At 36.1% G+C, this 14,041-nt stretch overlaps 1 protein-coding gene across 1 annotated transcript in view; it reads right to left on the reverse strand.

The window, feature by feature from the left end:
* Positions 1–14,041, reverse strand: part of si:ch211-186j3.6 (neural-cadherin) — a 689,510-nt gene that overhangs the window by 115,305 nt on the left and 560,164 nt on the right. Inside the window, exon 29 of the mRNA XM_057844439.1 lies at positions 11,126–11,253. Within this exon, the coding sequence (XP_057700422.1) occupies positions 11,126–11,253 (128 nt within the window). The remainder of the gene's footprint in view (positions 1–11,125; positions 11,254–14,041) is intronic.

Consider the following 14,041-nt stretch of genomic DNA (forward strand, 5'->3'; position numbering starts at 1 on the left):
ATACATACAATTAAAGTGAGAACAACATCGAAATATAAAAGCTTAATTCATTAACTGTTGCTCGCGGTTCAATTTCCAGCACGCTAATTTAATCAAAGCCGGGCCCTGATTGGCTGGCGGGATAAGAGTGAAAAAGACCCTCCGGGCTGCCTCAAAACTTCAAAGGCAAAAAAAATGAGAAAATGAGGCCGGGTGGCGCGACGTTCGTCCTCGGAGGTGAACAGCTGCTGGCGGCCCGCCCGTCACGTGACTCGATTGGACGATAATTGAATTCTTCTTGGCCGCGAATGTGACGAGGAGTTGCTTTCGGCCGATCAAAGACGGCTTTGAAGGGACCAAATGGTGGCAGAGGGCATTTTTCTTCGTGCTTATTTTCAAGTAAGTCATTTGAGCCCTTGGGTTGGCGGTGGATGATTAGATATCGGCGCCGTTGACAGTGATAGACGTCTGATTCATTTGAAGTGGAAAAATATATCGATGCTGAAATTATTACAATTTCCTTCTGACATTTTATGCCATTGGCAGGCAATGACTTCATTAAGAGTCACTTCCTTGTACATTTTAGGGTACTTTGGGTCACGTTCTGTTGATTTTTGGTCACTTTCCGTTTAATTTATGGCATGCCCAAGCACTTCCTGTACATTTTGGATCATTTCCTGTTGATTTTAGGGCAGTTACAGGTCACTTCCTGTTCACTGATCACTCCTTGTTAATTTTGGAGCATTTCCAGGTCGCTTTCTATGGATTTTTGGTCACTTTCTGATGATTTTGTGGTACACCCAAGCCACTCCTAGACCATTTTGGATAATTTCCTGTTGATTTTAGGGCAGTCAAAGGCCAATTCCTGTTCATGGGTCACTTCTAGAAGATTTGGGGCCTTCTCGGGTCACTTTCTGTGGATTTTAGGTCACTTTCTGATGATTTTTTTGTGTACCCGAGTCACTTCCTTAGACAATTTTGGATCATTTCCTGTTGATTTTTAGGGCATTTACAGGTCACTTCTTGCTCATTGGTCACTCTTTGTAGATTTTGGGGCATTTCCATGTCGCTTTCTGTGGATTTTTTTGTCACTTTCTGTTGATTTTAGGTCATTTTGTGGTATACCCAAGTCACTTCCTGAACATTTTGGATAATTTCCTGTTGATTTCAGGGCATTTACGGGTCACTTTCTGTTCATTGGTCACTCTTTGTTAATTTTGGAGCATTTCTAGGTCACTTTCTTTGGATTTTTGGTCACTTTCTGATGATTTTGTGGAATACCCAAGCCACTTCTAGACCATTTTGAATGATTTCCTGTAAATTTTAGGGCGTTCAAGGGCCAATTCCTGTTCATGGGTCACTTCTAGATGATTTGGGGCCTCCTCGGGTCACTTTCTGTGGATTTTAGATCACTTTCTGATGATTTTTTTGTGTACCCGAGTCACTTCCTTAGACAATTTTGGATAATTTCCTGTTGATTTTAGGGCATTTACGGGTCACTTCCTGCTCATTGGTCACTCTTTGTAGATTTTGGGGCATTTCCACGTCACTTTCTGTGGATTTTTTGTCACTTTCTTTTATATACCCATGTCACTTCATCAGACAATTTTGGATAATTTTCTGTTGATTTTAGGGCATTTACGGGTCACTACCTGCTCATTGTTCACTCTTTGTAGATTTTGGGGCATTTCCAGGTCTCTTTCTATGGATTTTTGATCACTTGCTGATGATTTTGTTGTATACCCCAGTCACTGCCTAAACATTTTGGATCACTTCCTGTTAATTTGGGGGCATTTACAGGTCACCTTCTGCTCATTGGTCACTTCTTGTAGTTTTTAGGGCATTTCCAGGCCTCTTTCTATGGATTTTGTTTGGTTGCTTTCTGTTGATTTGAGGTTATTTTGTGGTATACCCAAGTCCCTTCCTTAACATTTTGGATAATTTTCTGTTGATTTCAGGGCATTTACGGGTCACCTTCTGTTCATTGGTCACTCCTTGTAGATTTTGGGGCATTTTCAGGTTGCGTTCTATGCATTTTTGGTCACTTTATGTTGATTTTAGGTTACTTTCAGATGATTTTGTGGTATACCCAAGTCACTTCCTGAACATTTTGGATCATTTCCTGTTGATTTTAGGGCATTTATGGGTCACTTCCTGTTCATGGGTCAGTTCTTTGGAATTTGGGCATTCTCAGGTCACTTTCTGATGATTTTTTGGTATACCCAAGTCACTTCATTTTCATAATTTTAGGGCATTTACGGGTTACTCCCTGTTCATTGGTCACTCATTTTTGATTTTGGGGAATTTCCAGGTCATTTTCTGTGGATTTTTGGTCACTTTCAGTTGATTTTTTTTTGTATACCCAAGTCACTTCTGAACATTTTGGATAATTTCCTGTTGATTTCAGAGTATTTACGGGTCACGTCCATTTCATTGGTCACTCCTTGTTGATTTTGGGGCATATACAGGTCACTTTCTGTGGATTTTTGGTCACTTTATGTTGATTTTGTGGTATACCCCGGTCACTTCCTGAACATTTTGGATAATTTCCTGTTGATTTCAGGGCATTTATGGGTCACTTCCTGTTCATTTGTCAACCCTTGTGGATTTTGGGCCTTTTCGGGTCACTTTCTGTGTATTTTTGGTCAGTTTCTGTTGATTTTGTTGTATACCCCAGTCACTTCCTAAACATTTTGGATCATTTATTATTGATTTTAAGGCATATACTGTTCGCTTCCTGTTCATTGGTCACTCCTTGTTGATTTTGGGCCTTTTCGGTTCACTTCCTGCTCATTGGTCACGCCTTGTAGATCTTGGGGCATTTCCAGGTCGCTTTCTATGGAATTTTGGTCACTTTCTGTTGATTTTGTGGTATACCCAGGTCACATCTTGAACATTTTGGATCATTTCCTGCCCGTACATTCTGGGCCCATTCCACCTCACTTTCTGTGGATTTCTGGTTACTTTCTGATGATTTTTTGGGGGGGGATTTCCTATTGATTTTAGAGCATTTACGGGTCACTTCCTGTTCATTGATCACTGCCTGTTGATTTTGTGTCTTTTTGGTTCACTTCTAATCATTTGGAGCCTTCTCGGGTCACTTTCTGTGGATTTTAGGTCACTTTCTGATTATTTTTTCAGTGTACCCAAGTCACTTCCTCAGACAATTTTGGATCGTTTCCGGATGATTTTATTTTGATTTTGCATTTACAGGTCACTTCCTGTTCATTGGTCTTTCCTTGTTGATTTTGGGGCATTTCCAGGTCGCTTTCTGTCAATTTTGTACACTTTTTGATGATTTTGTGTTATGCCCAAGTCACTTCCTCAACATTTTGGATCGTTTCGTGTTGATTTTAGGGCATTTACAAGTCAATTCCTGTTCCTTGTTGATTTTGGGCCATTTCCAGGTCGCTTTCTATGGAATTTTGGTCGCTTTCCGTTGATTTTAGGTCACTTTGTAATGATTTTGTGGCATACCCAAGTCACTTCTTGTACATTTAGGACCGTTTTCTGTTGATTTTAGAGCATTTACAGGTCACGTCCTCTTCATTGGTTACTCTTTGTTGATTTTGGGGCCTTTCCAAGTACCATCTTGTTGGTTTCAGGTTACATTGTGATGATTTTGTGGCATACCCAAGTCACTTCCTGTACATTTAGAATCATTTCCTGTTTATTTTAAGGAATCTATGGGTCACTTGTTGTTCATTGGTTACTTATTGTTGATTTGGAGCCTCACCATGTCAATCTTTGTGTTTTCTGGTCACTTTCTGTTGATTTAATGTTACTCTCTGATGACTTTGTGGCATACCCAAGTCGCTTCCTGTACATTTTGGATCATTTGCTGTTTATTATAGAGCATTTATGGGTCACTTCCTCTTCATTGGTCACTTATTGTTTATTTTGGGGTATTTTCAGCTCACTTTTTTGTGGATATTTGGTCATCTTGTTAATTTTAGGTCAGAATCTGATGATTTTGTGGCATACCCAAGTCACTTCTTGTACATTTAGGACCGTTTTCTGTTGATTTTAGAGCATTTACAGGTCACGTCCTCTTCATTGGTTACTCTTTGTTGATTTTGGGGCCTTTCCAAGTACCATCTTGTTGGTTTCAGGTTACATTGTGATGATTTTGTGGCATACCCAAGTCACTTCCTGTACATTTAGAATCATTCCCTGTTTATTTTAGGGAATCTATGGGTCACTTGTTGTTCATTGGTTACTTATTGTTGATTTGGAGCCTTACCATGTCAATCTTTGTGTTTTCTGGTCACTTTCTGTTGATTTAATGTTAGTCTCGGATGATTTTGTGGCATACCCAAGTCACTTCCTGTACATTTTGTATCATTTCTTGTTTTTTATTGAGCATTTATGGGTCACTTCCTCTTCATTGGTCACTTATTGTTTATTTTGGGGTCTTTCAAGGTCACATCATGTTAATTTTAGGTCAGATTCTGATGATTTTGTGGCATACCCAAGCCACTTCATGTACATTTTGGACCATTTCCTGTTGGTTTAACGGCAATTACGGGTCACTTCCTGTTCATTGGTCACTACTTGTTGATTTTGCGGTATTTTCAGCTCACTTTTTGTGGATATTTGGTCACTTTTTGTTAAATTTAGGTCACTTTCTGATGATTTTATGGCATACCCAAATTTCTGCTTGTAATTTTTTGGGGCAATTTGAGGAAATAATTTATTTGTCATATGAGTACCATATATGTTTGTTTGAATTTAACTGTAGTCATGTGGCTCCTGGTTGGGAATGTGACAAGAGGTCGCTTTCACGCTGAGGCTGAGGTGATTAAAAAAGCTTCTGGAGAGGCAAATACCTGGAATGAAATGATTTCGAAGTCATTATTCCTCGCAAATGGATTCCAGCCAATATGAGAGCGTGGGTTGCCGTAGAAAAATGGACGACGAGTAAAGATTGTAGCTTGAATTTGAGCCCCCAAGTTCACTTCCGCGACTATTATTACTGTCATGTTTGAAGCACTCTCGGGGATTTTGGACGTAATTACGTGGAGGAGTGAGGAAGAAGCCCCCGAGGCTGAAGTTGTGCTTCACTTCTATTTCAGGTCTGGCCCAGCCCGACCCGTGACAGAATTAAGCACGGATCAAGGCAATTCCACATTTCAATCTTCAAATAATGAAATGCCCTAATAATTATAACCGCTGCGCTTTAACAATATTTTTCGGTAATTGCAATTCTAACTCATTTCGAATGAATCTTTTAATGAAAGATGTTTGTTGTTCATTAAAATTTCATTTATTTAATAGAGCTGTGTTTGTTTTCAATTATTGATTAATATGTTTTTTTTAATTGATTATTTTGTGATAGCTCATCACATTTAATTATTTAGGATCTGTATTGACATAATTTTTATTGATTGAATATTTATATATGTTTTAATATACATAAAGAACTGTGGCCAAATATCAACCTTATGTTTTTCTGCTATTCAAAATGAGTGAATATTCATACTATTCAAAAAATGCAATTGGCCCAAAAAAAACAACAACTGCCATATAGCAAAATCCATTTTGCCAAATGCCTAAAAAACTACCACATTCCCCAAAAAAATGCCGTATGCCAAAAGCGATTTTGCCATGACAAAACAAAACAAAAAAAAACGTCCATACGTTTAAAAGCCATTTTGCCATATGCTAAAAAAACTGCCACACACCAAATGCCATTTTGCCATGTACCAAAAAACTGCCATATACCAAAAGACATATGTCAAAAAACCTGCCATATGCCAAAGCCATTTTGGCATATACCAAAAAAATACCATACGCCAAAGCCATTTTGCCATATACCAAAAAACTGCCACATACATAGAGCCATTTTGTGAAATGCCCAAAAAACTGCCATGTGTCAAAAAACGTATACTAAAAGCCATTTTGCCATATGACACAAAACTGCCATATGCAAAAAAGCATTTTTGCCATATGCTAAAGAAACTACCACATGCCAGAAAACTGCCATATGCCAAAAGCAATTTTGCGATAAACAAAAAAGCTTCCATATACTAAAAGCCATTTTGCCATTTGCTAAAAAAAAACAAAAACTGCCATATCCCAAAAGACATTTTCCATATGTCAAAAAACCTGCCATAGGCCAAAGCCATTTTGCCATATACCAAAAAAAACTGCCATATGCAAAGCCATTTTGCCATATACCAAAAAAGCCATTTTGTGAAATGCCCAAAAAACTGCCATGTGACAAAAAAGTTGTATGTCGAAAGCCATTTTGACATTTACCAAGAAAAAAAAAAACTTCTGCCATGTGTCAAAAAATGTTGTATGTCAAAAGCCATTTTGCCATACCCTAAAAAAACTGCCATATGCCAAAAGACATTTTGCCATATACCAAAAGAACTGCCACACACCCAATTCTATTTTGCCATATTCCAAAAACTACCATATACCGAAGCCATTTTGCCATCTACCAAAAAACTGCCTTATTCCAAAGCCATTTTGCCATAGACCAAAAAACTGCCATATACCAAAAAGCCATTTTGTGAAATGCCCCCCTAAAAACTGCCATGTGTCAAAAAATGCTGTATGCCAAAAGCCATTTTTCCATATACCAAAAAAACTGCCATATGCAAATAGCCATTTTGCCATATGTCAAAAAACTGCCATCTATCAAACGTCATTTTGTCAAATGCAAAAAAAACCCTGCCATACATAAAAAAATCCCCAGCCAAAAGCCATTTTTCCATATACCGAAAAACTGCCATGTACAAAAAGCCATTTTGCCATATGCCAAAGAACTGCTCTATACCAAGCGTCATTTTGCCAAATACAAAAAAAACTGCCATATGTCAGAAAATGTCATATACCAAAAGCCAGTTTTCCGTATACCAAAAATAAATAAATAAATAAATAAAAAAAAAGGCATATACCAAAGCCATTTAGTCATATTCCAAAAAAGCTGCCACATGCCAAAGCCATTTTGCCCTATACCAAATACCACTTTATGTTCTTGGCTTTGCAGTAAACATGCATAATTAAGTTTTGTTGAATATTTTTCGACACAAAAAAAAACTACATAAGTGAGTGAGGAAGTCATGATTTTAATCGATAAAAAGTACAAGTACAAATGAATTATCATTTTAGAAGTAGTTAAAAATAATGACAGTTTAATACATCAAGATGCCATAAAAATATAAAGATTGAGGATCAAAAAGTATGCATAATATATACGTATATATTTTTTGAATGCCGTCTTCTACCTTTAACTTTTTCCCAACAAACCTTTTGTTCCTTAACAACTGCCAATCTTTGTTATTCACGTAAATGTATTTCATCAGCATAGTCAACCTTTGACATGAGATAATCTGCATTTTTTTCCTCCACTTTTCTTTGAAAAACAGCCGCACAGAAGACACAATGTTGGAATTCAACTCGTTAACTAAGATTTGACGCAACCCAACGGGACAAAGTAAATAAAACTCAACTTTCTCAAATGTTTCCTTCAGTCGTGTTCTTGTCGTGTCTACCGCAAAGTCTTTAGTATTGTGGCAAATTCAATCGACTGTTTTGAAAGCCAGCCGGCAGAAAAGAATCATGTCTCAAATAAGGACTCTTCAATACGTTCAACTTTGACATCGAAATAAAACGAATGTTTGCCGTGAATATATTTTCCCTTTTGCGTGTTTAGTTCATGGCAATTTATACAGGATCGAGTTCAACATCCTTGATCTTCTTAGAATTTTTAAAGAAAATAAAAACCAAACACACAAATATAACACCTGTCTCAGTCAGCGTCTTGTGGCCAATGAACACAGTGGCAGCATGGCCGAGAAGTGGTATTTGCCATGTGGCAAAATGGATTTTGCCATGTGGCAATTTTTGCCATATGGCATTCTTTTTGCCATGTGGCAAAATGGATATATGGCATTCTTTTTGCCATGTGGCAAAATGGATTTTGCCATGTGGCATTTTTTTGCCGTGGAAAAATGGATTTTGCCATGTAGCATTTTATTGCCATGTGGGAAAATGGATTTTGTCTTGTGGCATTTTTTTTGCAATGTGGCATTTTTTTTGCCATGTGGCAAAATTGATTTTTCCATGTGGCATTTTTTTGCCAGGTAGCATTCTTTTTGCCATGCGGCAAAATTGAATTGACCATATGGCATTTTTTCTACCGTGTGGCATTTTTTTTATGCCATGTGGCAAAATGAATTTTTCCATGTAGCATTTTTTTGCCATGTGCAAATGGCCTTTTTTCGGCAGAAAAGAATCCGTCTCAAATAAGGACGCTTCAATACGTTCAACTTTGACACTGAAATAAAATGAATGTTTGCCGTGAATATATTTTCCCTTTTGCGTGTTTAGTTCATGGCAATTTATACAGGATCGAGTTCAACATCCTTGATCTTCTTTTTTAGGAAAAGGAAAAACAAACACGCAAATATAACACCTGTCTCAGTCAGGATCTTGTGTCAAATGAACGCAGTACTTCTTTTTATGACGGACTCGACAAAAGCATGACGTTATTTTCAAATACTTAAAGTAGTGCTATCAAATTTATCGCGTTAATGGGCGGTAATTAATTTTTTTAAGTTAATCACATTAAAATATTTGGCGCAATTAACGCACATGCCCCGCTCAAACAGGTTAAAATGACAGTACAATGTAATGTCTGCTTGTTACTTGTTTTTTGGTGTTTGGCGCCCTTTGCTGGCTAACTGATTTTATGGGTCAGTACCATGAGTGAGAATGGTGTAATTACTGACATCAACAATGGCGAGCTACTAGTTTATTTTTTGATTGAAAATTTTACAAATTTTAATAAAAAGAAAACATTAAGAGGGGGTTTTAATATAAAAATGTATATAACTTGTACTAACATTTATCTTTTAAGAACTACAAGTCTTTCTATCCATTGATCGCTTTAAGAGAATGTTAATAATGTTCATGCTATCTTGTTGATTTATTGTTATAATAAAACAAATACAGTACTTATGTACCGTATGTTGAATGTATATATCCGTCTTGTGTTTTATCTTTCCATTCCAACAATAATTTACAGAAAAATTTGGCATATTTTATACATGATTTGAATTGCGATTAATTACCATCAATTAATTTTTAAGCTGTAATTAACTTGATTAAAATTTTTAATCGTTTGACAGTCCTACACTGTATACCATTTGCAGCCACCACTGACAGTCATGCTTGCCCAATTTCCCATCATGCCTTGGGGCGGAACAGTTAAGTCGCTACAGTATCATTTAGTGAAAGCACAACAAAAATAATATTCCTATCTCTCACAGAAGACGATGTTTTTCTTAACATGCTTAACTTAGCATAACACAGAACATACTCTATACCATTTGCAGCAACCACTGACAGTCATGCTTGCCCATCATGCATTTGGGCGGAACAGTTAAGTCGCTACAGTATCATTTAGTGAAAGCAATTGCGATTAATTACAATTAATTAATTTTTAAGCTGTGATTAACTCGATTAAAAATTGTAATCGTTTGACAGCCCTAAATTAAAGCCAGCAAGATGTCATGACGAGATGTAAACAAGTGGCAGTTTAAAGGGATGCTCGTCATGCTAAAGCAAATGCTAACGCGAATGCTACGCAAATGCTGCTGAAGGAGATGTACCTTTTCTCGTAGGTACCGTCTAACTGTTTGCATTATTCTGACGCACTTGATATAATCGATCAGGGAATAATATCTTTTCTCGAATTTACCGATCGACTGTTTTTATAACTCTAACACACCCAATATAAAATAAACAGCAGTTATCCCACGACTTCTTATCACGGAAGCCCAACGTCTGCATTATGCAACTGACTCGCAATCAGTTCACCCGGACAGTCCAGAACAAATGGCGGGACGCTCTGTAACCACAACAAGGAACACCAGAGAACGCCCGATATCCAACTGATAACACGACTGACAAGACTCTATATATAATATAATATATAATATAATAATTATATAATGTTATTATTATGATACTGACACATTTTAATTGTCATAATATACAAAAATATAAAAAATATATGAATTTATATTATTATATACTATTAATGAATTATTATTAAACATATTATTATTATTATTACCTACATAGAAAAAGTATTTAAAAAAGTACAAAATTACATTATTATTTATGATTAACAATTAGAAATTGTTATAATACATACATAGAGCATAAGATAACAACTGTACAATTTAATAACTCATTATTAATATATTATTATTAAATATTGTTTTATTACTCATATAGAAAATACAAAAAAATATAGATTATTATATTATTATTCAGTATTTATATATTATTTAAATATTAACACTTATAATATAAATATCTAATGTATAATGTTATCATGATTCTAAGATATTATGATTATTATAACATAAAAAAATATACAAAATTACATTATGTATGATCAACAAATTATTGTTATATTACAAAAATAGAAAAAAAATTACATATACATTATTTTATTATTATTATTTTATATTTTTATTACACAGAAAATATATGAAAATATACATTTTTATATCATTTTACTATTAATTTATCATTTAGATATTATAATGATTATAATATATATATTATTGTATAATATAGAATGTTATTATAATGATACTAAGATATTTTAATATTTATAATATAAAAAATGTAAAAACATTCAAAATTCTATTGATATATACTATAAATATGTTATTATTAAGTATTATTATCACATACACAGAAAAATTACAAAAATATACAAAATTTCATTATTTATGATTAACAAATTATTAATTGTTTTATTATATCCATAGAAATAGGATAAAAAAATACAAATTATTCTTTTTTAAATTAATATATTATTTAAATTATTAAATTAATTAGAAATTAAATTATTAATATTATTGCAAGAATAGAAAAAATATTTTAAAAATATAGAAAAATAATAATTATATTATTATTATTATTTAATATACGAAACTGAATAAATGACAATATTTATTATGAAAACCATTGGCTTCCATGGACGTTAACATTCGCTGCCAGCCTCCCACTTCAAATGGATTGGACGTCTACTACTTCACTTCAAAGCAGGCGGCCGAAAAAGTCACACGGACATCTTTATCCCGTTTTAGGCAGTGTTCAGGGAGCGACTAACCTCGCCGTTGCTGCGGACGTCCAGCCGATGCCAGCGCCTGTCTGCCACGTTGACGTTGCCTGGCAACTGTAGCACCGCCGTGTCGGAACCGTGGTTGATTTTCAGCGTGGGGGTCCCGTCTATTAGCTCTGAGTGGAGAAGAAAGAGGGGAAAAAGGTGGTGGGCTTCTTTTAAATGAACACATTTGCAAAAACCTGATTACTTTGTGCGGACGGCCAACCCTGTTTATCACGTTTGCAGACTCGGCCGTTGAAAATCTGCGAGCGGGGGGAGTGTTTCAAAACATTTTGGGGAAATACTTTTACTCCTCCCACACGCTTTAAACATATTCAACACATCAGCTGCCATTGACGGGGGTAGATGAACTAGTTCAACTGCTTTTTACATTGAAACTTTACATGTAAGGCAAAAGCTGCCATCCAGATTCTGTTGTTTTTCTTTCTTCAAAAGCATTTTGTTCCAAACCAAAACCGCTTGACCGACAACGTTCTGTCAGGCCTTGAGTTGAGTTTTGCCCGTGTGTTTCTTCTCCATGTGATTACCCATTGATTTCACCTGTCGTGGCCTGCTCCTTGTGTCTGGACCAATCCGCTGCCTCTTGTATCAACCACCTGTGTCTCATTGTCTCTTTACCCCATGTCTGTATTTAAGCTCCCCATGTGCCGTCTGTCCTCTACTCAATGTCGATATCCTGTCCAAGCCCTCTGTTTTGATGAAGTAAGTTTTGATCCACAGTTTTCGGTACAACTCCGGATTTCTGTTTGAACCTTGTCTTTTTGTTTGTACTCGGTGTTTTAGTTTGTTACGATGATTAAAACATTTTTTTGAGTTAAACACCACCTTGCCTCGTCTTCCCGTTTCCCCTGCATTTGGGTCCTCCATGCCCCAGTTTTTTTTTGCCAAAAACATACCCATTCATTTTGAGTGGCCATTTATGCCAATTGTTTCAATAGCACAAAAACATCTATTCACTCCTATTGATTTCCAAGTGACCCAAAATCAAGGGACCCGATGGCAGCAGGGCTGAGAACCAAAAGTGGTATTTGCCATGTGGCAAAATGGATTTTGCCATGTGGCATTTTTTTGCCATGTAGCATCTTTTTGCCATGTGGCAAAATGGATTTTGACATGTGGCATTCTTTTTGCCACGCGGCAAAATCGAATTGGCCATGTGGCATTTTTTTTTACCATTTGGCATTTTTTTTGCCATGAGGCAAAATGGATTTTGCCATGTGGCATTTTTTGACATGTGGCATTTGTTTTTTTGCAATGTAGCATTTTTTTGTCATGTGGCAAAATGAATTTTGTCATGTGGCATTTTTTTGGTAGGTGGCAAAATAGATTTCGGTTCGTCACATTTTGGGGGGGGTGGCATTTTTTGCCATATGGCATTCTTTTTGCCATAAGGCATTCTTTTTGCCATGTGGCAAAATTGATTTTGCTATGTAGCATCTTTTTGCCATGTGGTAAAATGGATTTTGCCATGTGGCATTTTTTTGCCATATAGCATTCTTTTTGCCATGTGGCAAAATGGATCTTGCTATGTAGCATTTTTTTGCCATGTGGCAAAATGGATTTTGCTGTGTGGCATTTTATTGCCTTGTGGCATTTTTTTGACATGTGGCAAAATGGATTCTGCCATGTGGCATTTTTTTGTCATGTGGCAAAATGGATTTTGAAATGTGGCTTTTATTTTGGTAGGTGGTAAAATAGATTTTGGTTTGTCGCATTTTTTGGGGAGGAGGTAGCATTTTTTTGCCATATGGCATTCTTTTTTCCATGTGGCAAAATGGATTTTTCCATGTGGCATTTTTTGCCATCAGGCATTTTTTTGCAATGTGGCAAAATGGATTTTGCCATGTGGCATTTTTTGACATGTGGCATTTGTTTTTTTGCAATGTAGCATTTTTTTGTCATGTGGCAAAATGAATTTTGTCATGTGGCATTTTTTTGGTAGGTGGCAAAATAGATTTCGGTTCGTAGCATTTTGGGGGGGTGGCATTTTTTGCCATATGGCATTCTTTTTGCCATAAGGCATTCTTTTTGCCATGTGGCAAAATTGATTTTGCTATGTAGCATCTTTTTGCTATGTGGCAAAATGGATTTTGCCATGTGGCATTTTTTTTTGCCATATTGCATTCTTTTTGCCATGTGGCAAAATTGATTTTGCTATGTAGCATTTTTTTGCCGTGTGGCAAAATGGATTTTGCCACATGGCATTTTATTGCCTTGTGGCATTTTTTTGACGTGTGGCAAAATGGATTTTGCCATGTGGCATTCTTTTTGCCACGCGGCAAAATCGAATTGGCCATGTGGCATTTTTTTTTTTTACCATTTGGCATTTTTTTTGCCATGAGGCAAAATGGATTTTGCCATGTGGCATTTTTTGACATGTGGCATTTGTTTTTTTGCAATGTAGCATTTTTTTATCATGTGGCAAAATGAATTTTGTCATGTGGCATTTTTTTGGTAGGTGGCAAAATAGATTTCGGTTCGTCACATTTTGGGGGGGTGGCATTTTTTTTGCCATATGGCATTCTTTTTGCCATAAGGCATTCTTTTTGCCATGTGGCAAAATTGATTTTGCTATGTAGCATTTTTTTGCCGTGTGGCAAAATGGATTTTGCCACATGGCATTTTATTGCCTTGTGGCATTTTTTTGACGTGTGGCAAAATGGATTTTGCCATGTGGCATTCTTTTTGCCACGCGGCAAAATCGAATTGGCCATGTGGCATTTTTTTTTTTTTACCATTTGGCATTTTTTTTGCCATGAGGCAAAATGGATTTTGCCATGTGGCATTTTTTGACATGTGGCATTTGTTTTTTTGCAATGTAGCATTTTTTTATCATGTGGCAAAATGAATTTTGTCATGTGGCATTTTTTTGGTAGGTGGCAAAATAGATTTCGGTTCGTC

This window comes from Corythoichthys intestinalis, chromosome 1 (genome assembly GCF_030265065.1).
Source record: "Corythoichthys intestinalis isolate RoL2023-P3 chromosome 1, ASM3026506v1, whole genome shotgun sequence".
Lineage (NCBI taxonomy): Eukaryota > Metazoa > Chordata > Actinopteri > Syngnathiformes > Syngnathidae > Corythoichthys > Corythoichthys intestinalis.